This window comes from Macrobrachium rosenbergii, chromosome 13 (genome assembly GCF_040412425.1).
Source record: "Macrobrachium rosenbergii isolate ZJJX-2024 chromosome 13, ASM4041242v1, whole genome shotgun sequence".
Lineage (NCBI taxonomy): Eukaryota > Metazoa > Arthropoda > Malacostraca > Decapoda > Palaemonidae > Macrobrachium > Macrobrachium rosenbergii.
Window position 1 is genome coordinate 12,487,274 of NC_089753.1, and position 15,060 is coordinate 12,502,333.

Below are 15,060 nucleotides of genomic sequence, written 5' to 3' on the forward strand. Positions count from 1 at the left end.
CAAGCCATAACTACTACTGTACTATGTATTAAGAAACAGAAACCTACCACCATGAACCACTCTATCTAAAAGAGACAAATCTCTGGCGGAAGCAGACATCCACACCAGAGAGCAGTATTCTAGTAAAGGGAGTACAAATGACCTAAAACAGGTTGCACTCATTTTACCACTGTTATAAATATATGAGGCCTTATGAACAATACCTAACTTTCGTGCGGCATTCGCTGAAACTTTGTTAGATGTTTCTCAAAAGTCAGATGCGAGTTAAATGTCACATCTAGAATAGTGAAAGCATCAAACTCATTCAGCAAAGTTCCATCCACCTGAAGGGGAGGATGGGGTGGGAAATCAGTATGAGATCTGCTAATCAACAGTGTTTTCGTTTTACTGGAGTTCAGCCTCATACCCCACTAACTACACCATTCCCTGATCCAGTCTATGTCCCGACTGAGGCTGAGGGCAGCTTCATTTCTCAAAAGTGGAGATTTTACTACACCCACACACCTGCAAGTGTTGCATCATGGGCACATTGAACAATTTTGTTTTCCAAGCCAACAATAACAGTGGACCAAGAACATTAACCTGTGGAACTCAAAATAGAATAAGGAAAGACCTCAAAATGTTCCTTGCACAGCTCAGAGTTTCCAGATGGCAATTAGAACATATGATGGGCCTGCTGTAGTTCCCATCAGTAATAGATCCAATACTCAGATTGCAACTAAAAAATGTGAACAAATTCTGGCTATCGCATGCAGGAAAAACCATGCAAGACCGACCTCATCAAAAGAATCAAAAAGTTCGGGACATCCTTCAGCCTTGGACCTGGAAGGAATCTTTGGCGAAACATGTCACCCTGACTCCTCCGAACTGTATGGTGACAATACACACAAATGCTGCGTTGACAGGTTGGGGAGGACATTGGGAGGATCATCAGGTGGAAGGGAGGTAGTCAGCCACTCTTGAGGAGGAATCGTCATGTCAATTTCCTGGCGCTGATGGCTGTCTCTTTGTCTCTTAAAAAACTCAAACCTCCAGAAGAAAGAAACATTTTGTTGGTTCTAGACAACATGACCGCAATGTCCTGCATCAAGAGGTCAGGATCATGTTCACCTGATCTCAATATGATAATGCTAACCATCCTTCCAATGGCACAAGCAAGGAAGTGGCTCTTGTCTACAATTCTTCTCCACGTAATAGCAGACTCTATCAAGGAAAACTACAGCCTCAACAGAGTGGATGTTAGACAACCACTCTTTCCAAACAATAGCCAACATGTTTCCACAACTGGAAGTGGACCGGTTCGCCACATATGAGAATCACAAACTCCCAATGTATGTCTCTCCAAACTTGGACAATCAAGCAACAGCAAGAGATGTCTTCCTACAAGACTGAAACAAATGGAAGACGATATATACCTTTTTCCTTCATTGTCCCAGATTTCGAAGGTTTTGAACCTTCAAAGGAACAGCTTAATCAATAGCCCCAAATTGGCCAAACAGGAATTGGTTCCTATTACTCCAACAAAGGGAAAAAGAGATCAATTTCACTGCCTTCTGCTGCTCTATCCCAGACAGTAGGAGGGAAAGTTGTCTATGCATCCTCATTTCTGAGCTGAGACTTTCACATGTGGATTTTTTTAAATATTGTCGACCATGAAAATTACTCACCCAAAATTGCTAGGTACCTAGTGCAAAAACTAAGAACATCATCTATCTGACAATACCAGTCCGTATGGAAGATATGGTTAGATTATATCCATACTGAGAGCCCAGTTGAGATTTCTATGGAAACACTGTGCTACGGAAATATGTATAAATCAGGCATTCAAGCTCTGATGAACCTTCACACATTCAAACTCCACCATCGTCAGATCCCTTCGACCTCAATATTGACCTTAAACATTCTATGGATGCATTTTCTCATCATTGTTATCACAGTTAAGTTATTGTAAATATAATTGTTTTATTTTAAAACTTTCCTTTCTTTACTCCTACCAATTACACTGAAGGGATCCTGTAAGTATATATATATATATATATACTTTTTAAGCTGAAAGAATGATTTTATGTTATCGGGCATCGTGACTTCTATGGTCATTAAATACAATAATTACTACATTTACAATAACTGTGATAATGATGATGAGAAATGCATCCAAAGAATGTTTAAGGTCAATATTAAGGTCGAAGGGATCTGATGATGGTGGAGTTTGAATGTGCGAAGTTCATCAGAGCTTAAAAGTCCGTTGGTTAGATATCCATAGATGACATACAAAGATATCCATCCTCTGAAGAATCCTACGTCGACTAACAATTGGAGATGAAGCATATGATTGGCTGGAGACTACGGAGGTCACTATCCACAACTGGAGTCGAGTTCGGATAATCTCCTGTTAGTTCATCAAAGCTTGACAGGGGGAAAAACCAATACATATTCAGTGGGCAATACGTATTTACTGGGGCATAAGAAAACTATCCAGTGTGCTGGTCAGCAATCTCTAGACTGCGAAACTTCCAAAACTTCCCTGAAGTTGTACTTGCTATGTAAAATTCGTGAGCAATTCCAATAACATCCAAATAAAAGACCATCCAAGAGGTCCACCAAAGAAGACCATCCAAGAGGTCCACCAAAGAAGACCATCCAACAGGTCCATCAATATCGAGGGCTGTTCCTCTCTCACAGCCGTTTCCAAAGCTTTTCCCGTGGGATCAGGGTTACGCCACCTGACCTCATCTTTCGTAATAGGAGAAACAAACATAAACAACGATCCTTCAACCATTCATTTACGTTCTTCAGTACAATTACCAAAGCAAAAACAGCAAAAGGGCAAATGAGAGTGAGAACTTAAATAATATAGGCTTAAGTCACTAGAAAATTACATGTATATAAGAAAACTGGAAAAACACAAAAGTGACTGACTGCTACAAATGCCTGATTTATACACATTTCTGTAACACACTTTTAAATTTTCTTATATACCTTTTTGAAGACGAATGCCTTGCAGTAACAACCACCATGGCATACAAGGCAGCATTACAGAGCTCTACTTTATGGATCTGGTATTGACTCCAGTACATAAATTGTCACTTTCCTTCTGCAGTCTTTTGCACTACAAAGACCCGCTCCTGAAAAGTTTCCAATTGCTTGGTCCCTGAACAAGGTGCTTAGGCTTCTATCAACCACTCAATTCAGCAGACCCCATACAACCACAACTCGCATGCTGCAAAAGGCGATCTTCTTGAATACGTTAGCACCAGGAGCTCATATTAGTGAACTGGGCTCTCTTAGATAGGGATGATACATCGTGCAAACGGCTGACCATCAAATATTATTGTCCCCTGGCCCATCATTCCTGGCCAAGAATGAGAATCCTTTAAGTAGGAAATCTCCTATTCTGATAAGAAAACTCAATTTAGCAGATAAAACATGATGCCTGGTTCAAGCGCTTAAGGTTTACCTAGATGTCACGGCAAATATCCCAGAAGGTCCAATTTTCCTATACCCTAGCACAAATAAACCACCCTCTCTACATGGGATGAGAATAATTTTAGTGTCCCTTATTGAAAAGGCAAATCCAAACTCCTTTCCTAAGTTACCCGATATTAGAAAAGTAAGTACATAAGTCACTGGCCTTCTTCAGAGATGCCTCTTTCGAAGAAGTCTCTGAATGTACAGGGTGGTCACTAAAACATTATTGCCATGAGCTAGAACAAATTGATTACACTGTGTATCAGTAGGTGGTATGGTCAGTCCTAACCCCATAGGCGCTATAGCGGAAAACCAGGGGTCTCCTTGACAGGTGGGTATGCTAACTATCGCTGGGGAAGGTGCAACAAGGCTGCAACCAAACCCAGCATGCTTAGGTAAGTTCATGTTTAGTTTTTTGTTCTTTGTTACCAAAACCTGGGGAGTATTTGGAATAAAGAATGGGCTTGAAACTTTTGGCTTGCTCGGATCAGAAATGTTTTTTCTTTGGGCTGTTGGGATTAAAATTTGAGAGAGCAAGCCTTTTTGTCACCTGTCAATTTCTTTGTAGAGCTCCTTGAGGACGAAACAAGGGACTACACTATCAAAAACCAGCTTTTGACAATGGAAAAGCCTAATTTTGGTACTTGCTGTTGAGTCCTAAAAATCCTCCCACTTCCCTGACGAAAAGACATGGGATTTGAGCAAGGGATCGCCCTGCATTGACCAACAGAAAGTAAGGGCTTCTTGGTCTCCGACTATGGAAACAACCCGGGTACAGCTTCGCTGAAGATGTGGGAAAGTGCCCTCTTATCTTTGAGTTCATTACATACTCCATCATGTGTTATAGTGTTTATCACTAGGACACAATACCCGGCCATGAGACCAATTAAAAGGGAACTCTTTGATATTAGTTTGGTCACCATGGAGTTCTGGTAGACCATGAAAGGGTAATTCCTTGAGGACTCAACAGCGACTACCAAAAATAGGTTTTTCCTACGTCAAAACCTGTTTTATCAATATTTTTACTGACTAGAAACCTTTATTTGTCAGCATACTGAAAAAAATCCTACATGTTGGGATAAAATGTAACCTCTATGCTAAAGTAATGAAATATTTTTCCAAAATTATCCACCCGTGGTTTGTATGGTTTTCGTTTCTTAAGCCTTGGAACAGCAGAGCAATCAAATCCTCCCCTACCCCCTTTCCCTCAAAGCATCCTCTCTCCTTAGGTGACTTTTCTATCTTGAGATTTAATCATTTGTTGACAGTCGTGAGGCTCAAGTATAACCTGTCTTATCATCTTAACATAAACATGCACACAAAAAACAATAAAAAACAAAACTTTCTAACTAGAGGTAAAAAGTCTACAATACAATATAGTACTGTATGTAGGTTTTCAATACAGTGAGAGTAGGTAATTACAAAGGAATTTGAGGAGTAAGAAATTTCATGGAGAGTAGTGTGCTGTTGGTGAAAATTGCATTTACATGGCTAATAGACAACATGCTGAAAACTCACTTCATCCCTATAGACTATGAATGATATGATGCAATATATGTATTTTAACACATGAACATGGAGTTGCAACCTCATCGCTGCCTATTTTCGCATAAAGGGATATAAATATGACAATACAGCATCCAATGCTGCAACTAAGACCAGAATAAAAACAAACATCGCCATCAGTGACCATTCAGTATCTCTAAAACCCAACCTCTTTAATAAATGAAAGATTTTATGAAGCAATGAATCTGATAAGATAAAGGAGATCAAACTCATCATTGGTGTATAGCAGTCTTTAAGCCAAAAATAATACCATGTTAAAGTGTATCTATTTTGTCCTCAAATAAGTCATACTCATTTAACCTGCAATTATTTGATGAACAGCCCACATAACCCAATCCCTGTATGCAGACTGCAGGTCAACACTAACAGTTTAACATTTTTCAATTGAATGTACAACTACTGTACACCCAACAATGAGTGTCTGGTCATGGAAACATATCAACTGAGGCAATTTTGTTATAATTCTAATCTTTTTTGGTTTACAGTACAGTATCCATTTTCCTATTAAATCACCAAAGAACAGCAAGCAATCAAATAAGAGTTTAATCTTAGTACCGTACTTGTACAGTATTGTGGAAAATTCTTAAAGCTAGCCCAATGACAATGTATTTTAACTACTTACTAACAGTGATTAAAATAAAAAGCCTCATCCTAAAATTCAATGCTTAAAAATTTGCAACAGACCTTAGGAGACTATGATTGGAGTCAATGGGTCACTATCTTGACTTAGAAGCCTAGCATAATATTGCCGATAGTATTAACTTTTACATCTAACACCTCAGGTTCAGCCAACATTTTTCTTTGGCGTACCAAGAGTCTGGGAAAAGCTTTATGAAAAGATGCAAGAGGCTGGATCTCAAGGAGGCGGCTTGAAGAAGTTTGTAGCTACCTGGGCAGTGTATCATGGTCTTAATTACTACAATGCTCTTCTGGATGACAGGTATAAAACTCAGTACTGTAGTGCCTTCATTTTATAGACCTAACTAGTTAACATCCAAGTCAAGTAATGAGTGCAAACTTACACTGATTGTATTGCTGCCTCTGACTTGATGCACTACAAGACACTTAAATATAAACTTTGTAACTCTGGTGTCAAAAGTTAGGTTCTCAAGCTCATTCTTAGTTTTTTTAAGTTACTGGAAAGACTTCTGTTTCTGGTGAGTCTATAACTATCTTGTGTGGCATTTCCTATCTTACAGTTCTGGGACTTTAAATTAAATGTTTGGCAGTCTGAAAAATAAGTGCAGCATGCGGACATTGATACTCTTTTGCAGTTATTTCCTCTCCCTAAAAAACAAACTGCAGCTGCTACTAAACTTAACAGAGACATAAGTAAGATCTATATGTGGAGGAGTCCTGTTCCATGAAATATTTAGTGATTCTAAATTTCTGTACAGTACTTAGTGTTGCCTTCAACTCAAAAATGACATTTTCATAATAAAATTAAGTTTCACACACACACACACACACACACACACACACACACACACACACACACACACACACACACACACACATATATATATATATATATATATAAGGATTTTGACAAAGGAAAAATCTATTTCTGGGGAAGACCTGTGTCACCCAGTGAAATTGGTTCCAATTAGCACATTTCTAGGTTTAAGACTGCTATACTGTATATACCAGAGAAAAAAGCTATGTAGGATGCTGGAGTTACTACCTCCAGTTCGAACATCTCATACAGATGTTGGTATATACCAGGGGTGAGCTATTAAGCTTCCACAGGCCTTCGTCCAATAGACTTCTCAATTCTCAAAGACCCAAATTGGATGAGCTGTTACAAACCTGTAACTCGGAATACTCACCCGACCGCCAAGTAGGCGTCATCACGAGACTGACACGTCATTCCAAATTTAGCCCCTACCAAGCTGAGTATTTCACCCGGGGGGGAAAAAATGAGGGGTGGGTCACTGGGTGACACAGGTCTTCCCCCAGAAATAGATTTTTCCTTTGTCAAAATCCCTTTTCTGGGTCGACCTGTGTCAGCCAGTGAAATAGTAACAGAGAATTAACTATACGAGAGCTTGGTGGCCCGCCTCAGAGAGTACACAAACGGAGTTAAAATAAAACATTTAAAGAAAACTTCACTGTGTTTTAATACAGACAATTCAAACATTATCACAAAAATAGGATTCAGAGGCACACAGGTAAAAATTTCATAAATACACAGTAAAATTTTGAGGTACTCAGATAAAAATTTTTGAATACTAGGTATTAATCCAACTAGTATACTTAAGGCTAACAAAATAAATGACAATGAGGCATTGTGGAAATAAATGGGCTAGGCTAAAGGGCAGAACTGACCCAATGGAAGACGCAGGGCAAGCAGGTGAGACAGGGGGTCAGGGATTAAATTCATATAAACTAAACTTGAGTTGGACCAGGGGACCACACCACCCACTGCAACTGTGGAAAATTTAAGGGCCTCTAAAGACTTAAGATAGTGGCGTTTAAATACTTTTGGTGATTTCCAACCCGTATATTTCTTAAGTTCATCAAAATTCATATAATGAAAAAAGTTAGTGGAAGTGGCCACCGCACGAACATCATGGACCTTAGGTACTGATTCCGGATTTGCTTGCTTAATGAAATAAAGAATTTGCTGTCTGATGGCTTTGAGTGAGATATTGCCCCCCATTTCCCTAACAAAAAGGGGACCCGAAGTTCTATTGGAGGTCCTATCTAAGAAAGCCCTTAAAGTATTGACTGGGCAAAGAGATAAATCTTGTGGAAGAGGGACAATCTTCCAAGGAGACCACCTATTCTGCGGGTCTTCGTTCTTTGCTAAAAAAGGTATTTTGACAAAGGAAAAATCTATTTCTGGGGGAAGACCTGATTAGATTCTCTAGAAATATCCATTCAGCACATATTTCTAGGTAAATTCATTGCTAAATATACCAGAGAAAAGCTAAATGCAATGCTGGGATTGAACATGAAAGATTAGTCAGTGTCTCCATAAAAACAGTCATTTATAAGAAGACTGGGTGAGTTTGTCACTGGTCACAGGCCTTTGCCCTGTAGACATTCCCAATCTCAAATCTCCCCCGAAAGATTAGCCGTTACAGCGCCCGTAAAAATATTCTTTTATCAACAAACCAGCCACCATTTTGGTAACATTCCATGTTAGCACCCCCAAGCATGGTATTTTATCTAAAGGAAAGGAATAAATAGAGGTGGTCATCTGACACAGGTCTTCCCCAGAACAAGGCTAATTTTTAACTTTGTCAAAATCCCTTTTCTGGGGTTCGACCTGTGTTATCCGACTGAAATAATAACAGAGAATTAAACATACCAGCTTGGTGAAGATCAAATAAAACTACTGTAATGGAAAGAAATAAAACTATTAGTCTGAGTGAGATTTAATTAACCAAGTCTAAAACATATAAGGACATAAGAATAGCAAGATGGGGGGAACCATGCCCCTTTGCAAACATGAAAACATAACATTAAAACATAATTAAACTGCATGACTTAAATGCTAACAAAAGGGGACAAACCGGACAATATGCAACATGGTCAGAGTCAGGCTGTGAAGCATGCCTGACCCTGAAGGAGACAAGAAAGGGAATAAATGAGGCAGGTAGGTGAGAGAAAGAGTGACAGAATAGTATGAAATACATAGTGGTATCATTCAGAGGGAGGAACAATGCTTCCTGCCGCCACTGATGGAAAAAATTTTAGAGCCTCTAGGGATTTCAGGTAGTGGCGTTTGAAAACACCTTTGTAGGTGACTTCCAACCTGTATTGTTTTGAGATCATCAAAATTCATATGATGGAAATAATTAGTGGAGTGGCCAAAACACTGATATCATGAACCTTTGGAACTGAATCTCACTGGTTAGCTTGTTTAATAAAATACAAAATCTGTTGTCTGATGGCCTTCAGAGAAATAGTTCCTCCACCTTCCCTCACAAAAAGAGGGCCCGATTATTTGAGGTTCTGTCTAAGTAAGCCTTTAAAACTGTAGAGACTGGGCATAATGACAGGTCTTGTGGAAGGGGATAACCTTCCAGGAGGACCATCTATCTCGTGGATCTTCATTCTTAGCAAGAAATTTAATTTAAAATTGAAAACTTCTCCTGATGGGAGAAATCAACATGGTTTGCTATCTAGATAGAACAGACAGCTCAGAAATTCTAGCACCTGAAGCTAAATTAATTAAGAATAAGGTCTTCCTTAGCAGACTTAAGAATGAACAATTCTGATTATCAAATCTGATGCAATTTAAACAATGTCATTTAAGAACCAGAAGAAACCGTGTGTGGACAAAGCTGGTCTCAATAATTTTTCCATGCTTTAGGAATTGATGAAAAATAAGAATCTGTTAACTTAATATTAAAACCATGTAAAAATATCTTTCTTAAAGCTGATTTGGCTGTAGTAATGGTGCTAGAGGCAAGATCTTTTTCAATAATGACCTAAAGAACGAGATTGCAAGGTTATGTGGTCATTACATCAGATTCTTTCAAGAAGAGTGCTAATTTCTTGACTGCTGAGTCATATTGTCTGAATTTTTCCTGGAACTTTTGTCTGATTCTAGGAATAGAGTATTAAGAGGATCAATATTAGCATCTTTCTGAGCTGCAAATTTCATGAAATCCATAAAGCTAGGGCATCTTGAATTCTTGAGGAAGCTGACACAGTCCGAGTTTGTACTATTTGTGTCAATTTTGGTTTGGGGATCTGTCTGGGACCGAAACTTCAGTTCTAGAAGAAGAGGAAACCAGTTGCTTTTGGCCAGTTGGGTGCTACCAGAGCCACCTGGCCTTTGAATGTCCTGAGCTTGTGCAAGACTTTCATCAAAAAATTTACTGGAGGAAACAGATAGATCCTCCGCCACTTGTTCCAATCTATTGACATTGCATCTGTGGAGTGAGCCAGAGGGTCCAGGTTGGGAGCCACATAACATGGAAGTTTGTGGTTGCATTCTGTTGCAAAGATATCTACCTGAGACCTGGGACCTGAAGCAAAACCACTGCGAATGATGTTTTGTCCAGGGACCATTCCGACTCCAGTGGAGTTGTCCTGGAAAGGGAATCTGCAATGACATTCCGAACTCCTGCCAGATGGGTAGCTGACAGATGCCAACAATGTGCTTGTTTGCTAGGGAGAAAATTGCTATCATTACTTGACTGATCCGACCTGACTTGGAACCTCCTCTGTTTATACAATGCACCACTAACTGCATTGTCCAAGACCAGTCTGATATGGATTAGTCTGTTGGGGGCAGCTTCTTTAAGCGTTAGAAAACTGCCATGGCTTCGAGAACATTGATATGGAACTGGCGGAACATAGTGGACCATGTTCCTGCACTTTTTTGTGTTGGGAGTATCCTCCCACCCACTCAGAGAAGCATCGGTGTGAATCACTAATGCCGGAGGGGGAAACTGGAGAGGCACTGATTTGATAAGCTCTTGACTGTTGTCCAGGGCCGGAGTCTCTTCCTCAAGATCTGGGGAATCAGAGACACCTTTGTCTCTGAACCTGATGTTGGCTCGCCTCCACCATACCCTGTTTATGTCTTTCAGTTTGGTTTTCAACAGCAAGATCTGTTATTGAAGCAAACTGAAGAGAGCCCCAGACTCTTTCTTGGGTACACCGGGAAGCTTTCTTGTTCATGAGGAACTGTCTGGTTGCTTTGGCTATTTCTTTCCGTTTGGCTAGTGGAAGAGATAGTTTGTGAGAACTGAGGTCCCACTGGATTCCCAACCACTGAAATTGAGCTCTCCGGGACTAGGCGGGATTTCTTTCTGTTTATTTGGAAACCTAGAGATTCCAAAAAACTTATAACTATATTGTTGTTGCTTTCCGGCATTTGCTGGCGCTGGGTGCCCAAATGATCCAATCGTCCAGGTATGCAGCCAACATGATCCCTTGAGACCGTAGTTGTTGAACTACTGTCTCTGCCAGTTTGGTGAAAATTCTGGGGCTATGTTGAGACCGAATGGCATGACTCTGAACGAGTATGCTTGCTTTCCCAGTCTGAACCCCAGATAAGGAGAGAACCTTCTCGCAATCGGGACGTGATAATAAGCGTCTGAAAGATCTATAGAGGTGGTTACGGCCCCACAGGGTAGTAGGGTCCGAACCTGCGAGATTGTAAGCATGTGAAATTTGTCGCATTGAATGAATGATTTAGACGAGACAAGTCTAGGATTACTCTTTGTTGACTGGAGTCCTTTCTTTGGAACACTGAACAGTCTGCCCTGAAATTTCAAGTGTCTGACTTTCTTTATTGCCCTCTTTTGTAGTAGATCTTCTGCAAAGTCCTTTAGGTCTTTGGATGGTGACTGATGGAACCTGACTGGGGAGGGAGGCCCTGCACCAACTCCAACCCAGGCCTTTGGAGACTATGCTGTGGGCCCATGGACTGAAGGTCCATTGGTCCCTGAAGATGATACAACCTCCCACCTACCTGAGGAATCTCACTGATTAGGGGAGATGGTCTGCCTCCTCTGGTACCTCTGCCTCCCCTCCCTCGGAAGGAGGCCTGGATGGTGCTCTACCTCTGAAGGCAGCCTCTGGCTCTGCTTCCCTGGCATTTTGTTGATTGCCTGAAATGTCCCCTGGCTTTCAAATGAGGCATTGAAAGCTGGGGACGCCAACACATGTAAGGCGGCGGAAGATGATGACTGGTTGAACCAAACAAACTGCTGTTGAGGCTGAGCTCTAGATGTTGAAGGCTGACCAGCTGAGAAACCCGGAACAGCCTGAAGCACAGTCTGGGCAGGAGGTCTCTTGAAAGCCCTGGAACCTTGAACCTCTTCCCAGGTTTGGGATGAGGTCCAGCGGTCTCGTTAAACTTCCGCTTGTGGAAGACCCCAACGGGAGAAAGACTCTGGTTAGCCCTGGTCGCTTCAGCCAGGACAGCATTGACCTCTTCCTGGGGAAGAGATTAGCTCCCAGATGGAGCTCTTCATGAGCCTATTGGGCTCATGTCTGATAGGTGGTCTGCCGAAAAGATGTGTTTCTCGGCAGTTTTGTCTGGCTACAATGAAGTCATAAAGGTCTGACTGGAAGGAAGCTAGTAGGGATTTAGTCAGGACCTGGAATAAGGGCGTCCTCATTGATAGACAACCGAGTTGCCTCAGCCAGAGTCAGTGAATTTAAGGACCTGCTTAGTCTGCACCTGGTGTTAGCTTCTGTTCAGGAGCAAATCAGGGATCTTCGGGAAGATGCTCACTGAAGAGAGAAGAAGCACAATCAGGATCAAGCTTCCCACTGTAAAAGTGGCCGGAGCTCCTTCCAAAACTCTGAGTCTCCAGGGAAGACCAGAGGTGGGATCTGTCTCCCGGAGTTGTGGAAGGGCTTGCCCTCCAAACCTGCCTGACTGGTGAGCAACTCACCTTTTTAGTAGTGCAGGAGGTGGGGATAGTCTCCCCACTGAGAACATCATGAAAGACCCTTGAAAAGGGTAAGCTTAGTGTTCTCCGCCTGCCACTAGTGAGCGTGTGCAACAGGGTGGACTGTGCCTGATCCTCGGGAAGATAACAGTCTCCTTTGGGACCTTATCAGATCTTATCTAGGCTTCCTCAGTAAGCCTGGCATAAACCTGGGAAGGGGGCAGCAGACCAGGAGGGAAGAACTCTAGTTCTTCCAATCTGCAGGTGCCCAAACCCTCGATGGTCAAGGGTGTCATTCATGCTGCAGGAGCATGAAGAGCCAGGCGCCAGGGGTTCCCTTATCGAAGGGAGGAAGACTGGAGGCATCCGGAACAACATGGGACTGAGCGTTGCTCGGACTGGATAAACCCAGAGATCAAGACTTTCTCCTGGGTTTCACCTTCTCAGTCAGGGATAACACAGAGGCATTAGAAGTAGACAATTGGGAGGAGAGTTCTGACAGTTTATCATCAACTCTCTTGTCAACTTCTCCCAGTCGAGAAGCTCAACAAAGCTTCAGCATCAAATCAAAGGACAAGGGGACTCGACTTACTTTGTTTGGACCTGATCCCTTACCAGAGGGGGAGCCTTGCTAACGGCACGGGGGATAGGAGCCCGTGGAACCGGAGATGAGCCCCGAGCGAACCCTCTGGGGTTTGAAGGTTTTGCTAAGGTCTTTCTTTTTCTGTGTTTTAACCTTAGGGACAGAGAGATTGACCCTGTCCATAAGGTAAGAGGATTTCCCAAACCCTGGAAGGAAGAAGAGAAGAAGAAGGAGAACTAAAGAGATGATCGGAAGAACCTGCCTCACTTCTCACTTACCACCTGCTTCAACCTGGGTGGACGCCATTGGCTCAGGTTGATGTTTATTGCAGCAACCTCCTCCGCTAACTCTCCCGCAAATGGCCACTTCTTCCTGGGAGGGTTCCGTCATCTCCCGGATCCCAGCGATCAAGGGGGCGGCTACTTCCTTTGGGACCGGTGGCTGAGACCCAGGCGCCAGGGGGTAGAGGATGCTTACATATCTCCTGGGAAAGGACGTAGGGCTTCCCGACCCACGTTCCTCCCAAAGCCGCTGACCCAGGTCTTGAGGGTCAGCATCAAGAGTTGCGGGAGCTGCGGTCAATCTGAAAGAAGGAGATTGTTAACTAAAAAATCACCCACTGTCAAAAAATATCAACAAAAGACGCAAACTCAAGAAAGAACAATGATCCGAAACATGTAGCTTACCGATTCATCGGACACTCGTCCGTAAAGAGCGTAGCAAACTCTCACATCCGTCAGGGTGCCAGACGATCAGGTCTCCGACATGAACCGCGCAGCCGGAGTGGGACCTGCACACCTCGTGCCCACAAGATTGATGCAGGACCGGCTGAGCAACCCTGCTTCTGACAACGCACCATCTGTAAGTGGACGGAAGATGGTAACACGCCGAGTAGGGTGCCGGAGTAGAGTCTTAAGATAAAAAGACTGACGGAGCATGCTGTAGTCCGGTAAGACCCCGCGGGGAATCCCGGTAATAACGGGGTATAACTATCTTATACATGCTAAAAAAAGGGACCGACGAATGTTTTTAAAATACATAGAAGGTCCACGTGAGAACATTCGCCATAAACTAATTAGTAAATTAACTTTGCCCCAGACCACGTCCAGTCACTGATTTAACCTTAGAGTCTATATAAATAAAAATTCCGCTTGGCGCTGGAGAACGGAGTTACACCACACTTATGAGAAGGGGAGAAAGTGAGCGCCGTCCGACCACTCACCATACCAACTGGAGTGGTTAAAAAAACAAGAGGGAAGAACACCCGACAACAGGCCGAGACCGAAGAAAGATCTGGCCAAAGTCAAGATAGATACCCAGGAGTATGTTATCTATGAATAGAACAGGGAACAAACAAGGACGATAATAACTACCAACGGATAGACATGGAAGACAGAGTCCAGTCAGGTGGAAAACACTAACTGGCTGAAATAGACGGGTGACGGTGAAAAGATAAACCTGGCTGGGAGAACTTGTCACCTGATGCTGGGAAGGGGGGGGATAGGCAAATGGAGGGGACACTTCCAGTGGCGGCCAGAGAGTGGGAGAGCACCCCCGGACGCCGAAACCGCCCACCCCCTGAGGTGCCGATCATGAAAGAACGACTACCATAAGGGGAGAATGCACATGAAACCTCCAAATCATAAAAGACACAAGGAAATGGTAATCAATAATGGTGGCCAGGGTGGGGAAACCCCAGAGACCAGACAAGTTCTCCACAGCCGATCAACAGAGATTGTCCCTGGAAGGGAGAACTAGGGAGAACCACTCAATGCAAAGGAAGGGGTAAGAATGTTAGGCTACTAAGGAAACGGGGGTGGGGTGGGTGGGAAGGGCTCAGAGCACCCAACCATGGGCATGCTTACGATGTATATGAAAACAACCAAGGGTGGAATGGAGGAGGGAGGGGGGGGTAGGGTGGTAGGAGAGGGGGAAACTCACGATGCTGGGATGCTGTCCCGACATTTCATTCGACAGGGTTAGGCTACTTAATAAGAATACTCTTGCTATTCTAGCCTAACTTTATTTCTACTCAAAGTCCAATCGGAAGGCCAAAATAGGGGAGAGGGGAAAACA

The 15,060-nt window shown here is 42.7% G+C and overlaps 1 protein-coding gene and 1 long non-coding RNA gene across 3 annotated transcripts in view; one reads left to right on the forward strand and one right to left on the reverse strand.

The window, feature by feature from the left end:
• Positions 1-15,060, reverse strand: part of LOC136844912 (uncharacterized) — a 511,857-nt gene that overhangs the window by 277,263 nt on the left and 219,534 nt on the right. The gene's annotated exons all lie outside the window — the stretch shown is intronic.
• LOC136844911 (long-chain-fatty-acid--CoA ligase ACSBG2-like) overlaps positions 1-15,060 on the forward strand; it is a 227,558-nt gene that overhangs the window by 106,452 nt on the left and 106,046 nt on the right. The window contains exon 10 of the mRNA XM_067114238.1: positions 5,817-5,974. Within this exon, the coding sequence (XP_066970339.1) occupies positions 5,817-5,974 (158 nt within the window). The remainder of the gene's footprint in view (positions 1-5,816; positions 5,975-15,060) is intronic.